Below are 23391 nucleotides of genomic sequence, written 5' to 3'. Positions count from 1 at the left end.
CGAGATCAAGAACTTTGGATCCTTTTAAAATAAACTAAAACTCAATGATATGGGATTTTGGCAATTTAAACAAATCTTAAATTTCAGTTACAAAGACAAGAAACCGCATAATAAGCACATCGGTACTGAAGGAATGTTTTCCTTTCTAAATAACTATTGTGTGTTAATGTTCATTGATTCAGATGTGTCAAGTCAAAGTGGCGTTATTACTATTTGCTTTCATACTTGTCTAAATTTATGGAGAAGCATGAACACAAATAATAAACTAAAAGTAGTCTACTTTTGTTCATGTATCTATTATGGTTAAGACCCCAACTAAACATTTATTTTAAGTGCCCATGAGCTACTGCAAGCGTGCCAGTGTCTGGGGGGTAGGGGTGGAGGAGAGGGAGAGAATCTTCAAGCAGCAGGGAGCTTGACCCAGGGCTCACTCTCACCGTGGTGAGATCATGACCTGAGCCTAAACCAAGAGTTGGATGCTGAACCAACTAAGACACCCAGATGACCCTCAGCCAAATATTTAGATACTGCTTTATTTTTGGTTTGTATATACATTCTGATACTCCTTGACAGATGAAAAATAGCAGGTAGCCATTAAGAATATTTCTTTTCACCTATCTCGGGCCTACTCTGTGCTTCCACTTTTCCCCTTGTAGAGTGGAGACATTCAAATGATAAACCCTGAATGAGCTGACAGCTTATTTAGTGGAAGGTTTCTGAATATCTAGGGGTTTAGAGGAGGCATTATATGTGTTTATGAAGGCCCTTTGGGGGACAAAGCCGTTAGAATTTTGTAAAAGTTTCTTGTTGAAACAGTAGAATTAACAGGCTTCAAAAACTAGCTTTTGAACTAGTAGACTTACTGGCAGTTAAATAGACCCCCTAAGCTTTGAAAAGTCTTTCTAAACTGTGTCTGTTTTCTGCTTTCAAATAACATTTAAATGCTCATTCAGGGGGAGCTGACATTTTGTTTATAAGATTTTCTTTCTACTTCAGTGAGTTGTAACATGAAACTAAGAACTTGCTGAGGTGTGTGTTAGACCTTAAATTTGCTGTATCTTTATACCTTCTCTGAATGTTAAGCACTTTGGTTCAAGTAATCTGCAGAGTATCTACTAAAAGCTGGTAAGAGTTAAGAGTGCTGTATCTAAATTGACAAATTCTTCTTCTCTTTCTCCAGTTTTCCCCTTCGGATATTTATTTATTTAGTAGCTACTACATGCCAGGCACTTTGTGAGGTGCTAGTGAGTCAAAGGTAAATGGTGATTCTTACCCTTAAGTAATATAGAGAATAATGTGCAAAAATTCCCTGAAAGCAGTATTTGCCATTGTAATATAAAACGTGAATTGATTCTGTGAGAATATAGCAAGAACCAGAAATAAGGGCATTTTTTTGAGCTTTAAACAATTTTTTAAAATCCCAGGATAATTTATTTTAGTCTCACATGAAGAGCTATTACGGTTGTTTTGTTTGAGTTGTTGCTCCTAACATAGAAATGACTATACTGAATACTCTTACCTCAGCAGTAGCTTCCTGTAACAGCAATGGTGTTTTGCATTCTAGGAATGGGTTCCACTAAGATCAGCTCTTGTATATTGTTAGAGACCGAATTTTGTCTCCTCCCACTCAACCAAGTCCTAACCTCCAGCATGACTGTATTTGGAGATAGGGCCCTTAGCGAGATTATTAAGATTAAATGAGATTCTTAAAAGTGGGGCATTAATCCCATATGATTGGTGTCCAGAAGAAGAGAGAGAGAGAGACACCAGAAAGACAGACACAGAGAAAAGGCCGTATGAGGATACCATGAAAAGACAGCTGGCCGCAAACCAAGGAGAGAGGCAGCAGTAGAAACCAAACCTGCTGGTGACTTGGTCTTGGACTTCCAGCCTCCAGAACTGTGACAAAATTAAATTTCTCTTCTTTAAGTCATGCGTTGTATGATACTTTGTTATGGAAGCCCCAGCTAATCTAGGCATATGGTTGGTAAACCAATTTTTCATATAGTTTTTGAAATTCTCTACAATCTCAGTTTAAGCCCGAGTCTTAGGTTGTTTTCAAATCTTTAATTTCTCCTATGTATGTAGACTCCTAGAATGATATAGCAGATTAGAAGAAATAATATTTTTGTTTTACATGGTTTCATCTATTAAGCAGCTGTATATTGACGTTTCCTTGATAAATGACTGTAGCTCATTGACATAATTATACCTTTGTTCACTTTTTATTTAAGATACGTTTTAAAATAACATTGTATTATATTTGGCAGAATTTTTTGGTGAGTGGCATGTAAAATAATGGTATGTTTTCAATCAGTGGCATCTTTGATTTAATAAAATAGGTTTTTCCTATTTTATTATTTTATTCTCCTCCACCTTCATCTTATATAGCATCTCAGATAAATATGCATGATGTTTCAGAATGCTCAGGAGAGGAGATAGACAGTTCCCCTTGGTAAATCATTAGATTTTCTTAATTTTGTTAATAGACATTGTATACAATATGTGCTGTATTTGAGACTTTTTAATAAGAAATTAAAAAAACAAAACAAAACAAAAAACCTAGGCTCTGTAGCCACATTGTCTGAATTCAAATTTCACTTCCATCACTTGCTAGCTTTGTGACCTTAGGTAAGTTGCTTAACTGCTGCCAAATTTGTCAAGTGGGATTAATCATAGTAGTTATCTTACGGGGCTGTGAAGGTTAAAAACATTATTCTCTGAAAAGCACTTAAAACAGTGCCTGACACAGAAGTGATATAGGATTGTTAATTGTTACTGTTGTTACTACATTTGAGTTAGCATGATCACTTACTAACAAATTAGAAAAAATAAGTTTATATATGTATAATCAATAAAGTCTGAGAATTAAGGGCACAAATAGAGTTTCATGTTATCTAATAAGATTGAGAGTAAAATGAATGGTGGGTGTTATATGGTAATTAGACAAAATTGAGATTAAATTTTTGGTTCTCCCTTTATTTTCTTTACCAGCCATCTAGCCCCTGCTAATACAAAACAGTAGTTTTATAGTTACTCCTCTTGATCTCAGGCTCTCAGGTACATATAACTCATAAGCAATCGTCCAGGATCCCTACCTGTCAAACTCTTCTAGGATTGACTTCCTTTAAGCCGCATCCTTGTGCCCCCAAGCACTCTTTCTCCAAGGTTCTTTGTCTCCTTCTTGCCTGAGATAGGAGTACCCAAAGTACTAAAGAGTTCAGGAAATCAGAATCCCTTGGTTATGCAAGTTGGCTTGCCTTTTTGGTTCACACTGTGACTGTAGGCCTGGATGGAAGAATAAGGTACAGCAAATAGGACTTGAATCTTTGAGTCTTGGGGCCAAGGGATGGAAGCGAAATGGAGGATCTAGGACTAAGGAAGAGCTTCGGTGGGTGGGGGCATGCTAGGCAAAAGTGGAATCATTAGTTCGCTTGTTAAGTCATTCATTCATCTACTTAATTTTTAAATACCTGTAGTGTGCCAGCATCTGTGCCAAGTGCTAGCTTACATTCAAGGTCAGTTTTAGTGTGTTTTATATAGACATACACTTTTTATTTTTTTGTGAGAGAAACCATTCTTAATGGAGTGAATATATATAGAGAGAGGACAAAGAAATGGAAATGGAAATGTAAAGCTTCCTAAGGAGGGGTTAGATGAATGTTTCTAAAGGAAAAAAGAAGACTGAAGCCGAAAAGGTAGGTTCTCTGTGGAGCCTCTACGGAGCTTTGTGCTGTGTAAGTGGAAACTTAGCAAGACTATGACGCTCAAGCTGTTCTTCTCTAGGATTCCTTTTCCTATAACCTTCCCTTATTTAGTAATTTCTTTTTAGTAGTATTGACCAAATGGTGTAATGTTCTTTATTGAAAATTGTGGCTAAAATAGAGAGAGAGAAGCTGTTTGCTGGTTTTGTTTCTCCAAGCATAAAAGAGATTCCAGGATAATTACTCAGTTCCAAAGGATTCAGTGCTATCATTCCTTTTGTTCAAGTATGTATACAAATTATCCTGTCATTGTGTTTATCCAAATATTTCTAAATTCTCGGAAAAAGCACATTGCATTGGAGAAATCTCAACATGTGGTAGGTTGCCTTCCGTTCCATAGTCTCTTCTCTCCCTGCTTTCCAAAATCTCAATAGGTAGTTCAAAGGAAGTTCTAAATGATTTTAAAAATAAACATTCCCACAAAAACCAGAAAGACATAACTTATTTTAAAAGTTGAAACTTCTGCCTGCAGTCTTTTTAGGTTTAATTTTAAGTCCTCTGAATTTATTAATCACTACTTTTCATTATTTGGGGGGGGGAGGATTTGAGGTGGACGGTGACCCATATTAATTACTTAGGACGTAGGGAAGTTTGGCTTGTTCAGTGCTGAAGAAACAGGCTTTACCGCATTTGTATAGTGTTTCTCAGAGCATGGTATGTATGCGAGTTCTTGAAAATCCCGTGTTTCTCATTAGAATCTGTAATGAAATTGGAATAAAAAAGAAAAGTGGTTACCAGAAGTTATTTCTATATGCCTGAGGATCTTTTGAATTGTATCTTTAAACAGAAGGAATGTCCTTGAGTAAGTGAATAAATTTGCTGTTAAAATTATTTTAAAATATAGGAGGTTCTCTGGAAATATTAGAATATATACATTTGTAGGTATTAGTGACAAGAGACTGAAGGATCCACAAACAATACTGGATGAGGTCCCTGCCTTGGGGAACCTGAACGTCTGATTAAGTAGGGAACATGAAAGGAAGAAACAGCGCAGAAGTACGTACTCAGGAACTAGAATGAGTTAAAGGTTAAGGATTTGGGAACTTATAAAATCTGGTTTTTACATTTGAAATAAACAGGCAAGGTTTCATTCAATAAATATATATATTCCTACAATGTGGAAGAATTGGGTACTTGGCGGTTGGAAGCGTAGAGAAGAAGTAAGGAGGAGATTCCAGTGGAAGCAGCATTGACCAAATAAATTTGTAATAGTACCTACCTGTGAGGATTAACTGAAATATTAGAAAAATGCCTGGTGCATAGTAGGTGTTCAGTAAAAGTTAACTATTACTGTCATTAGCGTGTTGAAATGTACAGCTGAGTTTCTTTGACGGAGTCACGGTGATAGAACATTTACCTAGTGCTCTGTGTGTTAGTGTTCTTAGCTTTTCCACACACATCATTTCCTTTAATCCTTACAGTTCTGTGAGGGCACAGTTACTGGTGTTCTCTCCATGTTGTAGAAGAACAAAACGAGCATAGAATGGTTGAGTATATTACCCAGATATCTTGCAAAATAACAAATAATTACCATGAGAGTAGATTGCATCATTGGATGTAGCTGAAGAAAGCCTGTGAATCCTGGATTGTTTAAATCTGATAATAATTGAAAACTAAAAATAGATAATTTGGATTATTCATTTTCTTTGATTATTCATATTGCTCTCTAGGACTATAATCAATAATGTGTGAACTATTGAGCTAAAGAGTATGGTGCTTATTTTTCTGATCTTAGCACTATGCTGAAGAGCCATCATTGATACATTTAAGATCGAATATGTCTTGCGTATTTTTCTGTTTTGATAATTCCTTCGGAAGATAGTCTCTTTACTTGTACTGGTGTCTGGTTTGTTTTCCTAGTATTTGTGTGACTCATGTTGAGGAATTTTTATGTTATAAATACCCAGGCCTATTACTCCCTACTGCTAATAAGCATCAGTATAAGTCTAATTAGGTTGAGACCTAGGTTGTAGATAATAGAAGAAAGTGTATAATATAAAGCTGTGGAAAGAATTTCCACCTAAAAGTAGTATGATCCTGTAGTAACTTTAAAAAGATTCCAGAGGGGAGTCAGATATTGATGGAAAATGATACTAATATAGTTAATATATTCAACTATAACTGCACAGTCACTATCTTACTGGTCAGGACTTGCTTCTGAATTACCTGTTTCAACAATTGAGGGATAAGGGAAGACCCTTTTTCACATTCACTCCAGAAATAGACAACTTGATGAAAAAAAATTTTTAAAGATTTTATTTATTCATGAGAGACACACAGAGAGAGAGAGGAGAGAGAGAGAGAGGGAGAGGGAGGGGCAGAGACACAGGCAGAGAGAGAAGCAGGCTCCATGCAGGAAGCCTGATGCGGGACTTGATCCCGGGGTCTCCAGGATCACGCCCTGGGCTGAAGGTGGTGCTAAACTGCTGAGCCACCCAGGATGTCCAGAAAATTTTGATAAATAAGTTTTCTTTATAGAATTGGACTCCTAGCCCTGGTGAGCTCTAAATACCAGAGATTAGCACTGTTTTGAAGTCTTATGTTCCTCATGCTGAGCTAGACCCTCAGCACTTGCCCGAAAGTCCTTTTCATATTTTTATTTCATTCACTTTTATGTTTCCTACTATAGGTATTTTAAACTTTTAACTCACCTCACACCCATTACCTTATCCTAAACTTCTACCCATGACTGTCAGCAGAAAAGCATAATTAACTTCTCAAAGAAGAAACTAGAGAACCCCTCAGTCAGAATTCCCTCAATTTTTTTTTCACCTGTATTAGTATTGTCTCACTTATTGCATTTAGATTCATATTGAGAACCTTCCCTGCAGTTTTAGAAGAGGTTTAGTTTAGCCTTTAATCTGTACTTTGGTCTTTTTCTTTCCTTTTACATCTCCCACAAATATTTCAAATGCTCAACGCCAAACTCATTTCCCTTTTTAAATTTTCTGTGTGCATGAATGACACCATGAGCTAGATGATTAGGAGTCCTCTTGTTACTGCTGCTACTTGATTGCTTTTGGCTCTGCCAGTCCAGTCAAGTTCTACTTCTGTTTGCCGTGTCTATCCATTGTCCATATCTACTTTCATTTCCTTAGTTCTAACTCACTGCTAGCGCATATAGCAACAGCCCTATTGTGTGGGCACTGCTGTTGTCCCCATTTTACAAGGTCACACAGCTAATAAATGTCAGTTTTCTCCAAGTAATTTATATATTACTTCAAATGTATTGAAATAATCTACTAGGAGAATGTGTTGGCTGGGAATGGCCTAGAGAGTTTTAAGAATGAATAATAATAGAACTGCCAGATATTTACTAGATCCTGTTAACTGTCGTGATCCTAGGATGGGGCCCACATTGGGCTCCCTGCTCAATGGGAGCCTGCTTCTCCCTCGCCCCCTGCCCTGCCCCACCTGTACATGTGGGCACCCACTCTCTCTCTCTCTCAAATAAATAAAGTCTTAAAAAAAAAAAGGAAACACATTTGTTTCCAGCCTGACTATATGACAAATTGTGAGATGAGTTAAAAAGTTAATAATGAGATAGTAAAAATTAGAAAGTATATTTGTTTCAAAAGGAAAACTTAAGCAGAATTAAAAGGTGAGCTAGAAAAAAACTGGCTGTATGACAGACCGAAGTTACCATCTTACTTGTATTAAGAGCTTTGAGAAATACTAGGGAAGTGAAGAAGCTGGCATAAAAATTTGAAGACATAGTGAAGAAAGTAAAAGTACATAAAAGCCAGTAAAGGGACGCCTGGGGGGCTCAGTGGTTGAGCATCTGCCTTTGGCCCAGGGCGTGATCCCGGGTTCTGGCATCAAGTCCCTCATTGGACTCCCAGCATGGAGCCTGCTTCTCCCTCTGCCTACGTCTCTGCTTCTCTCTGTGTGTCTCTCATGAATAAATAAGTAAAATCTTAAAAAAAAAAAAAAAAAAAAAAGCCAGTAAAGATAACACAAGTTCATTCTGCTGACCACGGCTCCATCAAACCATTGTTTGCCTAATATGTTTGGAGAGAGTTAAAAATAAGGGTGAGACAACTTTCTTGGCAGAAGATTTGGCAGCATGCTTAAAAAGCCGTGAAAATTAGAGACGTACACTAGAATTTACGTGAAAGACGATTCAGCTTGTATGACCCACAACCAGCTATGGTTAAACAGATCACGATGTATTCATAATGAGCTATCATACCATGCAGCTACCAAAATGTTTGTTGAAAACGAAGAAACATACAAATACATCTTAACAGGATGCCTGTAATTACCTGAATTTAAGAAAAAAAACATAGTAGAAGATTTGTACCAGAGTGATAACTTGCCAATTTTTTTTAAGTTTGTTTATTTTATAGAGAGTTGGGGGGGAGGCAAGGGAGAGAGGGGAGGAGATAAGCAGACTCCCCACTGAGAGCGGAACCCAATGCAGGGCTTGCTTTCAGGACCCTGTGATCATGACCTGAGCCAAAATCAAGAGTTAGACACTAAACCAGCTGAGCCACCCAGGTGCTCCTCTTTTTTTTTTTTTTTTTTTAAGTGTTTGGTCATGTACATGAATTAATTTTATAATCAGGAAAAGTGTCATTTTCTGTGTAAATGTATCTAACGACAGTTTTAAAATTATTTTTAAAAAACTTTATTTTTAAAAATATTAATATTAGTTGAAATTGCTGAAAATGAGAGTACTACCTGTCTAATCATGAATATTGCTATTTAAGCATTGTAACGCTGCTTTGCCCTGATGTCCAGTGGGATCCCAGCACAAGATGGTGTGATTGGGTCTGACCATGGATGAGTTGTATCTGATGGTATTGGTGTAGCTTCTAGTGGTGAGAAAGGTGCTTTAAAACTGTAAGAATGAAATTCTGATCTCATTTCCTGTTATTTTGGACGGTTATATTTTGAAATTCTTTACAAATACGATTTTTTTTATTTAAAATGCTAATAACTTATTGTAAATTCAGCTTTTTAATCTCTGAAATCAGAGTGCTTCTGTTAGATGTTTCAGTGTTGTTAGAAAGCATAACTAATTCAGTTACTGAATTATTGTTTAATAATTTATTTTGGAAATTTCATACATTTGAATTTACTCCATTTAGTTCTCATACTGTGTGTGTGTGTAGTAGTAGTAGTAGTAGCAGTAGTAGTAATAGTAGTAGTTTTTAATCATTGTGATATAGATAACATGCCTTTTTTCCAACCACCTGATGAGTGAAGACAGGCATCATTTGTTCATTTTCCTTCACTCTTTTCATGTAGAGATACTTACTCGTTTGATCTTATTTCCGTTTTCTTTTTGTTATGTTGGGAAGTTTCTTTTGCTTAACCATTCAAAATAAACCTCTCAGCTTAGGAGCAGGGGAGGGAAGGTAAGGAAAAGCTAGGCAGGGGTTGAGTGATGACAGACTGGTATATGCTAGATAAAGGGCTAATGGAGGATGTGAAAGGGTATTTACCAGGGAGGGAGGCAGATAAAGAAACAGCAGCACTAATGGGATTGACATGGCCTTACTGAAGAAAATCTCAACTTCTCTCATGCCTTTCAGGGATATGGCAACTTCATTTTGGAAAGCACAGCCACTTACCCATATTCATGGTTTGTAATGGTGTGATCCTAAATAGAAACTTTGTTCATTCTCTTGGAGCTATATAGCTTTTCTTTCTTTTCCCTAAAAGCTTTGCTAGGATTGCTTACTTAATTTTCTTTTAAGTACAAAGGACAATCCAGCATGCTTTTAGGGCCACATTTATATGATTTATTATACATAGATATAGTTAAATTTACTTGGCTGTTTGAAATATGCATTTCATTTTAGTTCTGTTGTAATTTTTGTCCTCATTCTGATTCATATGAAGAAAATGTTGCCCTGTTCCCTGGTGTTAGAGCTTTATAGAGAAGTATTTATACTTTGCAAAAATTTATTGAAAAACCAGAACACCTAAGGAATTTGTGTGGATTATTTCAAGATCAGATGTGCATATGTTACATAGACTTTAGCATTTGGATAGAAGAGAATATTAAAATTTAGGGGGAGGATTCTGAAAATTGAAGTAGCATTTTTTTTTAAACATTTAATCAGGAGAGACAGAGAGGCAGAGACACAAGCAGAGGGAGAAGCAGGCTCCATGCAGGGAGGCCCGATGTGGGACTCGATCCCAGGACCCCAGGATCATGCCTTGGGCCGAAGGCGATGCTCAACCGCTGAGCCACCCGGGTGTCCCAGAAAGTAGCATTTTTTAATGGGTTTTATGAACTATTCAATATTCTTTGGAGATGAATGAATTATTTCATTCTTTATAAGACTCATCACTTATGAAAGAGAACAGATGTGAAAAAATATAAAGGAATGTGAAGCATTATCTAGCTGAACTCTTCCAGGAACTAGATAGTGTACCACAAATTTATTCTGTCAAAATATCAAAGTCACAAAACTTGGCTTAAGCTTTTATATTTAACAAAAATAATTTTTAACAACTTCTACTGTGTTTGAATCAAAATTTTTAAACTGTATTTTGTTTTATATGCATAGTGTTAGATAAGTAATAGTTGTGAATGGTGATTATCTGTTATGCTTAGCTATAGCTCTACTGTTCAAAAATTCCTACTAATGTAAGTGGAAAGTCCTATGGAGTATGCTGTTTTCCATATATTAGAAGCACTTAAAAATACCTTAATAAAATTATGTTTATTATTTATTTAATATGTATATTTAAGATTTTATTTATTCATGAGAGACACAGAGAGAGAGAGAGCCAGAGACACAGGCAGAGGGAGAAGCAGGCTCCATGCAGGGAGCCCGATGAGGACTCGACCCCGGGGACTCTGGGGTCACACCCTGGGCCGAAGTCAGGCACTCAACCGCTGAGCCACCCAGGTATCCCCAAGGCTTTCCTTTATTGAACATCAAACCATGTCATGGTCTCTTGGACTTTTATTAAATAAAAAGGGAAATGAGTTTGAAATGAAAAAAAAAAAAAAAAAAAAAAAAAACCTTTGAGGTGTGGTAATAGGAATTTGAGTCGTAGTGGGGAACTGAGGCCTTAAGATGCCCAAGTCAAGTTGATGGGCCTGTTTCACACATACACAAGAGTGTCTCTCATTTGTAGAAATTGAGGGATACTTGGTGGGTTGCTTTGTATCCAGGACGTGAAGCCACACCTGCCCCTTTGTCCCAGGGCCCTTGTTACCTGGCGCAGTCTAGTCGGGGCCTGAGAGGCGCCCGGGATTCGGGCCAGCACACACTGACGGCGTACTACGCAGGCCACCTTTCCCGTGCCATACGCTGTGGCCATGCTGCTGCTGTGGTGGCCCGTCTGTTGCCTCAAGCAGAGTCTCAGAGCTAGGAAAACACAGTGCCGCGGCTTTCAAACTTTGTTTTGGAGTGATAAAAGTGTGCCTTATTAACGACTCAAATACCATGAATAGTTTGGCTGTTAGTGACATTTTCTGAAATGTCAAGCAAATTTTTTCATAAGATTACTAACAAAATGTCACTTACAGGACATAGTGGTCATCCTGGAAAAATCTACATATATTTTAAGATGCTGCATCCACCCGCCCCTCCCCCCCAAACACACACACCACACACACACAGTGTTTTAGAGGTAATACGTGGTTAGGCTCAGGTAATTATCCATCGGTTCTCACCTGCTGACTGTTCAGGATTACGTTGTGAGGTTGAATGACGTGTGGGTCGAGTCTTTCTGAGAGGGACTGATGGAAACTGCAGGCTCCTCCGCCCACGCTCCTGACCCATAAACCAGTCGCATCCCTTGTCCTCGATAGGACCAAAAGTGCCTTTGCAGAATTCCATGCCTTGTAGGGAGTAGCAGCGACTGACGGCGGGCGAGCCCCTGGGCCCTGCGGCGGAGGCGACCCTGGCGCTAGAGGGTGGCCGGGGAGCCCCAGGGAGCTCACGGCTCCGTAGCCTTGGCTGAGTGGCTGCCGCGGAGAGGGGTTTTTCAGGGACTTCATTCTGCAGCCGAGGAGAGCAGACTCCCAATCCGCAGGGACTCCGGGTACAGTGGAACGGCGTGGGGGGAAGAAGAGTCGCAGCGTTGGCTCAGGTGCCGACGCACGGAGCCAGGTGGAAATGAGGTGCGGAGGCGGCCGAGGTCCGAGGAAGCTGGGCTGGCCGCGTGGCCGAGGCGGATGCGGAGAGGAGGCCTGAGGGGCTTCCTCCAGAAAGTCTCCGAAAAATCCGAGGAGGAGGAAACACGAACAGAACACACCTGCGTAGGACTGCAGGTCGGCAACCGCCCGCCCCGCCGCCCGCGCCGCCCCGCGGCTCCCCTCGGCCTCTCGGCCCCGCAGCCCGGAGCCCGCGCGTTCACAGATGACCCGGAACAAGTCTCACAAAAAAAACAACGTTCTTTGCTATTTTCCATTCCGTTTTCTTTTTCCTCATAAAAATCGTGGGTTGGGTTGCTCTACGTGAACCCCGAGGCCGGGAAGTAGGTGCAGCTTGGAGTTGGAAGGGAGTCGGGGTCAGGCTGCAGGTCCCAGCTTCCGGCAGCTTCCGCCTCTGAGCCTCTTAGTCCTAATCCTCAGATTCCTCTTCTGCAACGTAGTAGGCGCCTCCCAGGGTCTTTGTGGGAATTTTACGTGATATTAGATGTTAGTGCTAACCAGTGCCCTGCACACCTGGAACCTACTTAATTGTAGACGCGATTAAGTATTCTAAGTGACGGACGCGGGATTCGAATCTAGGGCTCTGGGTTCCAGACTCTGAGATCTTATCTTAAAATTTTCTAATGAAACATAGTGCCTTACAGACAACTATAAAAAAAAAAAAGACCTAAGATAATGTGTATTTTTCTTTGTGTCATTTGTATCTTTTTCCCCCCACTCTACTTGAAATTACAAACATTTCCCATTTCTTGGAAAACACTTTGTAATACTCCATCATTTTGCTCTCCAGAGGCAGAAGTGTTATACTACGTAGAATAAAATATGTCTACTTTTATTTAGTCCTGATCAGCTAAATTTTATTGCTTTCCTAAGACTTTATTATGGGATTTTTCATTGTATGCAAAAATAAGAAAAATGGTATAATGAAGTCCCCCATGTACCCATCCTTCAGCTTCAGTGGTCATCAACTTCTGGCTACGTTTATCTGGACCACCACACACTACCCATTCTATTTCTTGTGTTATTTTGAAGCCAATCTCAGATGACCTATTATTTTAGCATGTATCATAAGTATATCTAAAGACAAGGAATATCCTTTTTTAAAAAAAATTTTTTTTTTTTTAGATTTTTTATTTTTTTATGATAGTCACACAGGGAGAGAGAGAGAGAGGCAGAGACACAGGCAGAGGGAGAAGCAGGCTCCATGCACCGGGAGCCCGACATGGGATTTGATCCCAGGTCTCCAGGATCACGCCCTGGGCCAAAGGCAGGCGCCAAACCGCTGCGCCACCGAGGGATCCCCCTTTTTTAAAATTTTTATTTATTTATTATTTATTCATGAGAGACCCAGAGAGAGAGAGGCCGAGACACAGGCAGAGGGAGAAGCAGGCTGCATGCAGGGAGCCCGACGTGGGACTCGATCCCAGGACCCCAGGATCACGCCCTGGGCTGAAGGCAGGCACTTAACTGCTGAGCTACCCAGGCATCCCAAAATCCTTTTTTAAAACCAAATCACTACACCTAAAAAAGTTAATCTCATGAAACTCCGGAGACTTACTTTTACCATATATGCATTGTTCAAACTGTCTCTTAAATGAAATTTTAAAAATGTTTTATTTTAATGAGGATGCAGAGAGGTCAGTATGTCGGTATTGGTTCACGTGTCCTTTGAGTTTCACATTTATGAGTCTCTTCTTTCTCTGTCCCTTTCTCTTGCAGTTTTTTAGTTGTAAAAGCTGGCTATCTTTTAAGCCCTAGTAGAGGCTTGTTTCTGTATGACAGAGCTAAGAATGGTTTTTGTTTTTAAAGGATTGTTTAGAAAAAAAAAAAAAAGCAACAGATCTTATGTAGCCCAGAAGACTAAAATATTTCCTTGTTTTTTTTTTTTTTTTTTTCAGTTTTCTGACCCCTGCTTTATTTGGATTTTCATGATTACATCTCCATGGGGGTTATCGAATATATTTTTGTGTCCCCTCTATTTTCTGTAATTAGTAGTTGGATCTAGAAACTTAAACAGATGTAGGTTCAGGTTTTTTTTTTTTTTCTTTTTTAGCATGTTGTTTGTTCAATACCTCCACCACTATATCTTTTATAAGTCATTTATTGTCATATATTTACAGTATTATGCTACTGTTTGAAAAATACATTTTGATGAATTTTGACAAACGTACACATCTGGGTAAACCATCCTGAGAATCAGGGTATAAAACATTTCCATCACTCCTTCTGTCCCTTTCTAGTCAGCCCCATCCTCTCACACTCAGCTCTTGGCAACCACTGATCTGCTTTCTGTCACTAGGATTTTGCTTCCTCTGGAATTTTATGTAAATGGAAGCATACATTATATAATCTTTGTTTTCTGATGCCTTCCACTTAGCATAATGCTTTTGAGATTTCATGTATTTTGTTACTGAGTTAGTATTCCACTACATGGCTCTACTACTGTTTATCTGATTACTAGTTGGTAGACTTCTCAACAATTTTCAGTTATTGGCTATTATGAAAAAAGTTGATTTTTTTTTTGTACAAGTTTTGAGTGAACATGTTTTCATTTCTTTTGGTAATAACTAGTAGAATTGCTGGGTCATATGATAAGTGTATATTTAAATTTATAAGGAACTGCCAAACTATTTTCCAGTTTTAGTTTTTTTTACCAGCGGGATAGGTGATACTCATTTGTTTGAAATCCTCATTAACACTTGATATTACCAGGGCGCCTGAGTGGCTCAGTTAAGTGTCTGCCTTCAGCTCAGGTCATGATCCCGGGTTCTGGGATCGAGCCTCACATCAAGCTCCCCACTGACTGGGGAGCCCGCATCTCACTCTTCCTCTCCCTCTGCCCCCCTCCTCCTACTCATGTTCTCTCTCTTTCTTTCTCAAATACAAAAAAAAAACCCAAACACTTGGTATTATCAGTCTTTAATTCTGATCATTCTGGTTTTATTTCACATTTCCCTAATAACTAATTCTACTGAGCCTCTTTTCCTGTGTTTATTTGCAACACCTGTATTTTCTTTGGTGGAGTGTCTGTTTTTGCTCATTTTTAATGATGCACTGAAATTTATCCTGGTGTGTGATACGTGGAATAAATCTGATTTCATCTTTTTAAATACAGCTTTCTAGTTATCCCCAAACCACATATCAAAAAGTTCCTCTTTTCCCACTGGTATGAGTTTCCACTTTTACTGTAAACTCAGTTTGTGAATTTGGATCTATTTCTGGATTTCCTATTCTATTCCTGTGAATTACATTTTTTGAGTCTCAACTAATAGGACTTTAAAAATATCCTGATTTCCTTTTTACTTGGCTACACTGTCAGATGTGTAGCAATAATCTGAATAATTTTTAGAACATATTATAGCATGTTAATGTTAGTAATTTGTTATTAGGAATGAAAATCATACTCTTGTTTTGTTCGGGGGTTTTATTTGTCAAAATATTGGTGCTCTAAAATGCAGTTTTGGGAATAGCAAAAAGCTTGGTGACAATCAGTGATACTTCTCATTTCTGTTTTCAAAATGTCAGTTTATAAGAAACAGCTTTTTAGTTTCAATTTAAAATAATTGTTAACTCAGTTCTCATACAGTTCTTTCTCTCTCTAACCTATGTAAAAAGAGAGAGTAAGTTTGACATGATTAATGTTTATCTAGAAATGAGAGCTGGGAAGAGAGAAAGGGCATTCAGTTCCATGTTATTGGTATAATTATAAAATCAGCATCTATTTTCATCTCATTTTTTTCTCTCTCCAATAAGAAGCTTATTTATTAGTAGAAAGAGACTTTTAAAAAGGTTTGGGTTCTTTTTGGTTCTCTTTTGCTGGTACTTATTTAAAAATTACGGTGGGGGAACTGGGCTGGCTCAGTAGAGCATGTGACTCTTGATCTTGGGGTTGTGAGTTTGAGCCCCATGGTGGGTGTAGAGATTACTTAGAAATAAAAAAAATCTTAAAACCAAAAATAACTTTGTCTCCCTTAAGGATGCCCTCAGCTGTGCACTTAGAGAATCATGAATCTTTGCAAGAAATACAGGTAGAAAATGTATTAACCAACCTTGGTCCAGTAACTCAGTTCTCTTTTGTTTTTATTCTTATTTATCACCATTTCCACCAAAGTATTCCTCCAGGAGTATTTATCGCAGTCACATAAAATAACTTAAAAAATATGTAGGATGCAAAAAAATATATATATATGTAGGATTCTTGTTGTGGAAAAAAAACAAAAAACAAAAAACTGTACCAGTTGCTAGAAGAACCTTGGAGGGAAGTTGTGATTCGTCAAGTAATCCCTATTCTCAAAGCTGCCTGGAATGTAAAATGAGATAGTATGTGTGATGACTAGGTTCCCTGGTCCGTGAGTGACAGTGTCGCCATGGAAAAGAATATTCCATTTTAACCTGAGGTGACGCCGCCCATCTCCCTGATTTGTCTCATCTTGGTAACTCATTCATTCACTTACCAAGCATTCACTGAATTTTTCTTCTTCTTTCTAATGCACTGGTGAGGGAAAGGAGGGGAGGTCAGTGCTGAGGGACTGGATCTCAGGAAGTGAAAACAGAAATAAATAAAATCCTAGTGTTCAGGGAGTTCACGGCTACCCGCTTCAGCTTTTACCTGCTGTCTACACTGCTTTAGGATTTAAGAGTTCTTAAGCTGCTGACGGTTTTATGGTCAGGGCTCCAGGTACAGGAGACTGAGATGATTCCTTCACGGAGTAGAAGGCTAGAAATGAGATCACTCATTTTTTCCAGATTTTACACACTTGCTTCTCAGCCCCCACTGTGCATTAAATGATTGGCCTCTTGTCTCACTATTGTGTATTGACCAGTAAAAAAATCTAGTAAGAGTACTAGAAGTTTAATTAGTCCTGATTAGAAAAAGAATCTTTTTAAGACTCTTTAAAACCTTTCTCAGACCAACAGACGGTATCATGTTTAATGGCAAAATATCAAAAGAAGACAACTTTCTACGATTTTTTTTTTCACGTAGAGTCGGGAGAGAGGTAATGCAGGTGTTGATCCATTTTTTTAGCAATAACCTTTCCATATGCTCTTTCCACCATCTGAAATTTTATTTTTTTTTTCAAAGATTTTATTTATTTATTCATGAGAGACACACAGAGAGAGAGAGGCAGAGGGAGAAGCCAGGCTCCATGCAGGGAGCCTGATGTGGGACTCAATCCCGGGTCTCCGGAATCAGGCCCTGGGCTGAAGGCAGGCGCTAAACCGCTAAGCCACTGGGGCTGCCCAGTTTTCTTTTTTCTATGTCTGCAATTCCAAATTTAACCTATGCCTTAAATTATAAATTTTTCTATGGAGTTTCTGTAAAGACTTTTTCTCCAGGTGAAAATACTCTTTCGGTATATATTCATAGGTACTACTAAGCCGAAAAATGGCCTTTATATTAAGTTATCTGCATCTATATCTACATATAACTTAGATCTTAAATCTTAACTTCCCACTGGACTATAAATTGTGTCTTGAGTGTGTCATTTGTTACTCTCTGAATAGTGTCTTAAGGTAGACACCATTCGTTTACTTGTTGAATGAATGTAAAAGAATGAGTAGTAGATCTTACCTTTAAGCAAGCCCTGTCTCTGCTATTTAGAGTCTAGAGAAAAGATAAGTTGTCAGGAGTGTGAATGTGGACGTTGGTGTTTAAGCAGATAATTTAATTTATAGGAATTAAATGTATATATTGCTGAAAGGACCACCTTTGCCCAGATACTTCTTTAGTGCTATCAAATGTATCTTCATATAACTATCAAAATATTCTGTTAATATTATGTGGAAATAAAATGGAAACTATTCTTTCTTTCAGTGCTTAGATGAATATGAAGATGACGAAGCAGGGCAGAAAGAGCGGAAACGCGAAGATGCAATTACACAACAGAACACGATGCAGAATGAAGCTGTCAGTTTATTAGATCCAGGCAGTTCCTACTTGCTACAAGTGAGTATTTATTTAAATTAAATTAAATTAAAAATTTAAAAAGACTATTTATTTGACAGAGAGAGTGCACACAAGCAGGGGGAGCAGTAGAGGGAGAGGGAGAAGCAGGCTCCCCACTGAGCAGGGAGTCAGAGATGGGGCTCAATCCCAGGACCCTAGGATTATGACCTGAGTCGAAGGCAGGCGCTTAACAGCCACCCAGGCGCCACTTAAATTTAATTTTAAAAAATTATCTTAAAAATTTATTTTCTTATGAGTTACTATTGATTGTGAGCTCTGAAACAAGAGTCACATGCTCTTCCAACTGAACCAGCCAGGTGCCCCTAAACATTTATTTTTTAAATTTTTTAATTTTACAAATGAATATTTAAAAATACTGGGATGTCAGTTGCTATTTTAATAATAATTTTTAAGTAGCTTTTAATAATTTTTTTCTAGTCTCCTTTTGGTTATATCAGCTCCATTTAAGTTTTTTCAATGTATTTAACCATTGATTATAACTTCTATCCAAATACTTCTTGACTTATAAGCTCTGGTTCTTAGTTCTTGATCAGTGAATATTTGCTGTCTGACTGGTGAAGGAAATAGGAATAATAATTTAGAAATAGGAAAAAAAAAAAGAAATAGGAAAAATAATTACCTCTTTGCTTTTAATAAAGTTAGAATTAGTGAATTTGAGTGGACAATTCTGCTGTAGTCTGATATTTGCATTAGAATTACATAGCAAATAACCGAATAGGCAAGTTTATACAAAGTCAGATATTTTAATGTAGTAACAAAATACCATATGTAGTATGTTTTTTAGGATTTTATTTCTTTAAGAGAGAAGAGCACAAGCTAGGTGAGGAGCAGAGGGAGAAGCAGACTTCCCGCTGAGCAGGGAGCCGGATCTAGGGCTTGATCGTGGGACTCTAGGATCATGACCTGAGCCAAAGGCAGAAACTTAACTGACTGAGCCACCCAGGTGCCCCCCCCCAATATGTAGTATTGTGAATTCCCAGAAGCATCTGTACTTCTGTATAATTATACAAATCAAACTCAATTTCAAATTAGCTGTTATTTTGGGGTTTTTATGGCAAAGGAGAAATTGGGAGTCGATGGTGTTGGAATGCCTCTACCTAAAGCGAACTAGTCCGCAGAATTGTTTAAACTGTAATTTGAGAGTGATCTTGATTTTATGTGAATTTAATGACATTTTGAGACCTTAAGCTACTCTGTTGTCTTTGCAGAGTTCAGTTTGGACTTTAAAAAAAAAATATAGGGCAGCCCCGGTGGCGCAGCAGTTTAGCGCCTCCTTCAGCCCGGGGTATGATCCTGGAGACCCTGGATCGAGTCCCACGTCGGGCTCCCTGCATGGAGCCTGCTTCTCCCTCTGCCTGTGTCCTCTGCTCTCTCTGAATAAATAAATAAATAAACAAATCTTTAAAAACAAATTTAAAAACCCATTTATGTATTTAAGTAATCTGTATACCAATGTGGGGCTCAGACTCATGACCCTGAGATCAAGAGTTGCATGCTCTTCTAATGGAACCAGCCTCCAGTTTTTGACTTTTAAAATGCATTTTGTTCTGATGCCACTTTAAAAGAAGTTTCTGAGCAGTACAAACATCTCCCCATTTTGTTGATGTAAAAATGAAATATAAACTTCTCTATGAATTTGCAAGGTTATGATAAAAAGGCATTTGACAGAGAGAGGCAAAATATTTTGAAGTAGTTTGGAAATGCAGATGCAAAACTCCTTTGTTGTCTGCTCTTTGAGGCAGATAAACCGATGTGAAGAATGATGGAAGTGATGCAGATTTATCTGTTCCTCTGTATCTAGGTTGATGTTACTAGAAGTACCTGTCCTGTTAGAACATGGTGTAAGCTAACAAGCAATGTTTCTCTCAGTATCTGTGTGACTGTTCATAGTCTAAAGTATCTTTGTATTCTTTGTTTAACAAAATTGAAGGCAAACCTAGATATACTCCAGGTGAAGATAGAAGCTTAATTTATTGGGATAGAGACAATACAGTATATTTATTTAGAGTGTAAACCTGATTTTAATTCTTGGTCATGCCACTTACTCTGGTATACTCAAATAGCACCAGGGAACAATAGCTTTTAGAAAGAGAGCTGTTATTTTTTTAATATAAAGATACATGTAAAAGCAAAACTGATAAACATTTTGTTCAACTTTAGAGTATCCTTTCTTTTTTTAATGTGTATAATAGTTAACACAAATATCTTACTGATGGAAATCCTCAGTGGTCAAAATTTTTTACTCTTGTAAATAATATTGGAATTAAATCTGTTATAGACTAAACTGGTGTTTTGAATTATTTGGCCAAATTTCCAGTAATAAACTTTTGGGCCAAAAGGGCTTAAGTATTTAAAAAATTTCTGCTTAAGTATTTAAAAAATTTAAGTATTTAAAAAATTTCTGCTACATATTGCCTAAATTTAAGAAAAGTTTTTCAGTTTATATAATCAATGGCATTTTGTGGGAGGGCAGTTATGAGTTTTATGTTTCTTCTGTTTTTTTTTTTTTTTTAAATATGTTCATTGATTTTCCTCTTAAAACAATTTCAATCTTAATGAAGTTACAGGTACTGTATAGAGAACTTTGGCCCCTAAATTGTTTGAGAATGAGTTGCTAATCTCATGCCCTATTACCCTCAGTATTTTACTATGTATTTCCTTTCTCCTTTTTAAAAAAATTCTGATGAAAGCCAACTTTAATTTTTTACCCTCACTCTTAAAAGGCTGTTTAATAGCTACCAGTTTCCCAATCCTAGCATTGATCACTAGCCCACAAATCTTTTTTTTTTTTTAGCCCACAAATCTTAAAAGTAAATACTTCTCATTTACCTAATGTTCAGTTCCAGTATACACCAGTGTAAATACCCTTACTAACTGTTGTATATACAGAGATTTAGTATTCTACAGATCCCATAGGGTTGTGGGATAAAACCAGAAGCCTCCATCTTTTATAGGAACTCTGGCGGTGGAGACCAAGGCAGTTTTGCTGAGGTTAAGCAGGATATACAAATTTGTAAGAGAACCCTCTTGCAACAGATTTATTCAGTTCTCCTAAAAATGGTGGAATTCTCTTAATTTATTCTTTCAGAATCATCAGTTACATAAATGGAATATTAAATTAAACCTAAAGATATGGGCCATAGTTAACTTTATTATTCTGCATGTGATTTTACATATATATTTAAGATATGTAAAAGATTAGGAAATTCTTCACGTTTCTAAATGAAATCCGATTCTAAGAAGCTTCTTACTGAACCCCTAGAAACAGCCATTTGAGAGTAAACCAGCATTGTGTTACATCATCTCAGTGAAACTGTAGGTTTTATTACATGCACCAACAGATCTACGTGGCTAGCTTCTGCAGTCCACTTTTACAGAATTTATATTATACCTGTTATTCCAAATAGCACTGTAAATATTGATGTATAAACTCCATAATAAAATAAAGCGAAGATAAAAGCGTTTATCTTACAAGAAACAGAGATATGCTACCACTTACAGTTTTCAAACATTACACTTTAACTTTCATAATTTGACAGTGCATTCATGGAACATTCTGCAGACAACTTATTTTAACAGATATATTAAGGAACACTTAATTTTACAAGCATTACTTATCTTAGCAGTAATTGTGGAGCTGGAGAGCATTGCATCTTCATGTCACACAGCAAGAACCCCCAATACCTACGGTAGAACTTGTAACTCTTTCCAAGGCCACATTCTTGAGGTCTGCAGATGTCAGTCCTTGTATCTCCCTGTGGTTTGGTGATCCCCTGGGTGTCAGGATTTCTTTTGATAGCTTTTTGGAATAGGTTAGTGAAGATAACCTCAAAGAATTTATACGTGGAATCTTTGCCAACCCAGTAAGAATTCAGGACTCTCAGACCCCACAGTGGTGTCTAGCTCTGTCCTCTGCAACAGACTGAAGGCTCTAGGCAAACTTTAGCTGGTTAACATCATGATGGACAGGTTTGCCATAGGTCACACCCTTAGAGACTGGGTGTTTGCGGCCACCACATTGTGCATGAATCCTATATATGATATGATCTTGCTTGGCCTTTTACCCTGGTCTGTGTGCTTTTTTTAGGCCAGGTTGGGCAGGGGCCTCGTGGAGCGCAGAGAGCTGGTGGTACTGCCAGCAGTGCACCCAGAGAAGAAAGTACATTACAGGGGACTGCTTCTTTCTCCGTAGCCCCTGGGTGTACTGCTGGGCGCCCATCATAGCTTACCTTTGGGCTGATGACTGCCACCAGACCGAAAGGAAAGAGCCTCTTTCTCCTTGCTTGGGTATTTTCTGCAGTCTCCTATGTAACCACAACATGGTCCTTAAAAATAAGAAATTAAAAATGACACATTCTTACCATCCAGTACTCAGACCTTGTTTGGGTTTCACTAGTTGTCCCAGTGATGTTCTAAAGTTTAGCAAAAAGATCTCATTCAGCATCACGAGTTGCATTTAGTTGCTGTTATTTCTTTAGTTTCCTTTAATCTGAAGCAGTTCCACAGTGTCTCTCTTTAAATTTCTTAATCTTCCCATTTTAAAAGACTACAGGGAAGTTTATGATATTTCCCTTCTGTTTGGGTTACCTAATATTTACTCTAATTGTATCCACATTATAGATCTTTGTCAGGAATATCGCAGAATTGATGCTATGTTCTTCTCACTGCGATTCCTATTGGGGCACATAATTGTAATTTGTTCTATTGCTGCTGTTGATCATTCTGGTCATGTGATTAAAGTAGTTGTTTCCAGATTCTGCTTTCCCTTTCTTAATAAGTATTTTGTGGAACTGCTGATTCACATGAAATCCTTTAACAGGAAAAATATATATTTTTTTATGTATAAGTGCTTTGAATCCTGTAGATATCTTAATCCCCATCAGACTTACTTTCTTTCTTTCTTTCTTTCTTTCTTTCTTTCTTTCTTTCTTTCTTTCTTTCTTTCTTTCTTTCTTTCTTTTATTTATTTATGATAGTCACACACAGAGAGAGAGAGAGGCAGAGACATAGGCAGAGGAAGAAGCAGGCTCCATGCACCAGGAGCCCGACGTGGGATTCGATCCCGGGTCTCCAGGATCGCGCCCTGAGCCAAAGGCAGGCGCCAAACCGCTGCGCCACCCAGGGATCCCCAGGCTTTCTATCTCTATCATCTTCCTGTGCTTATATCTGTATTGACTCGCTGTTACTATCTTCTCTGATGGATTATATCCTGTTAGCATCCATATTAGTTTTCTATTGCTGCTCTAACAAATTACTACAAATTTGTTGTCTTAAAAACAGTACAAATTTATCATCTTAAAGTTTTGTCAATGGGAAGTCCTCCATGGGTCTCATTGGCCAGCATCAAGGACTAAAATCAGAGGCTAAAATCTGGACCAGGTTCGTTATTGGAGGCTCTAGGGACGAACCCATTTCCTTGCCTTTTCCAGCTCCTGGTGGCTACCCACGTTCTTTGGCTTATGGCCCTCCTTCCATCAAAGCCTGCACTGGTGGGTTGAGTACTTCCTACATCTTGTCATTCTGACCTTTCTTCT

At 38.0% G+C, this 23391-nt stretch overlaps 1 protein-coding gene across 1 annotated transcript in view; it reads left to right on the top strand.

The window, feature by feature from the left end:
• The window catches only part of PAWR (pro-apoptotic WT1 regulator), a 101784-nt gene that overhangs the window by 46850 nt on the left and 31543 nt on the right, over positions 1 to 23391 (top strand). The window contains exon 2 of the mRNA XM_025438724.3: positions 17705 to 17836. Coding sequence (XP_025294509.3) covers positions 17705 to 17836 — 132 coding nt within the window. The remainder of the gene's footprint in view (positions 1 to 17704; positions 17837 to 23391) is intronic.

The sequence above is a fragment of the Canis lupus genome, chromosome 15 (assembly GCF_003254725.2).
Source record: "Canis lupus dingo isolate Sandy chromosome 15, ASM325472v2, whole genome shotgun sequence".
Classification (NCBI taxonomy): domain Eukaryota; kingdom Metazoa; phylum Chordata; class Mammalia; order Carnivora; family Canidae; genus Canis; species Canis lupus.
Note: the sequence above shows the minus strand (reverse complement) of the source record. Positions and strands in the feature narration are given on the sequence as shown.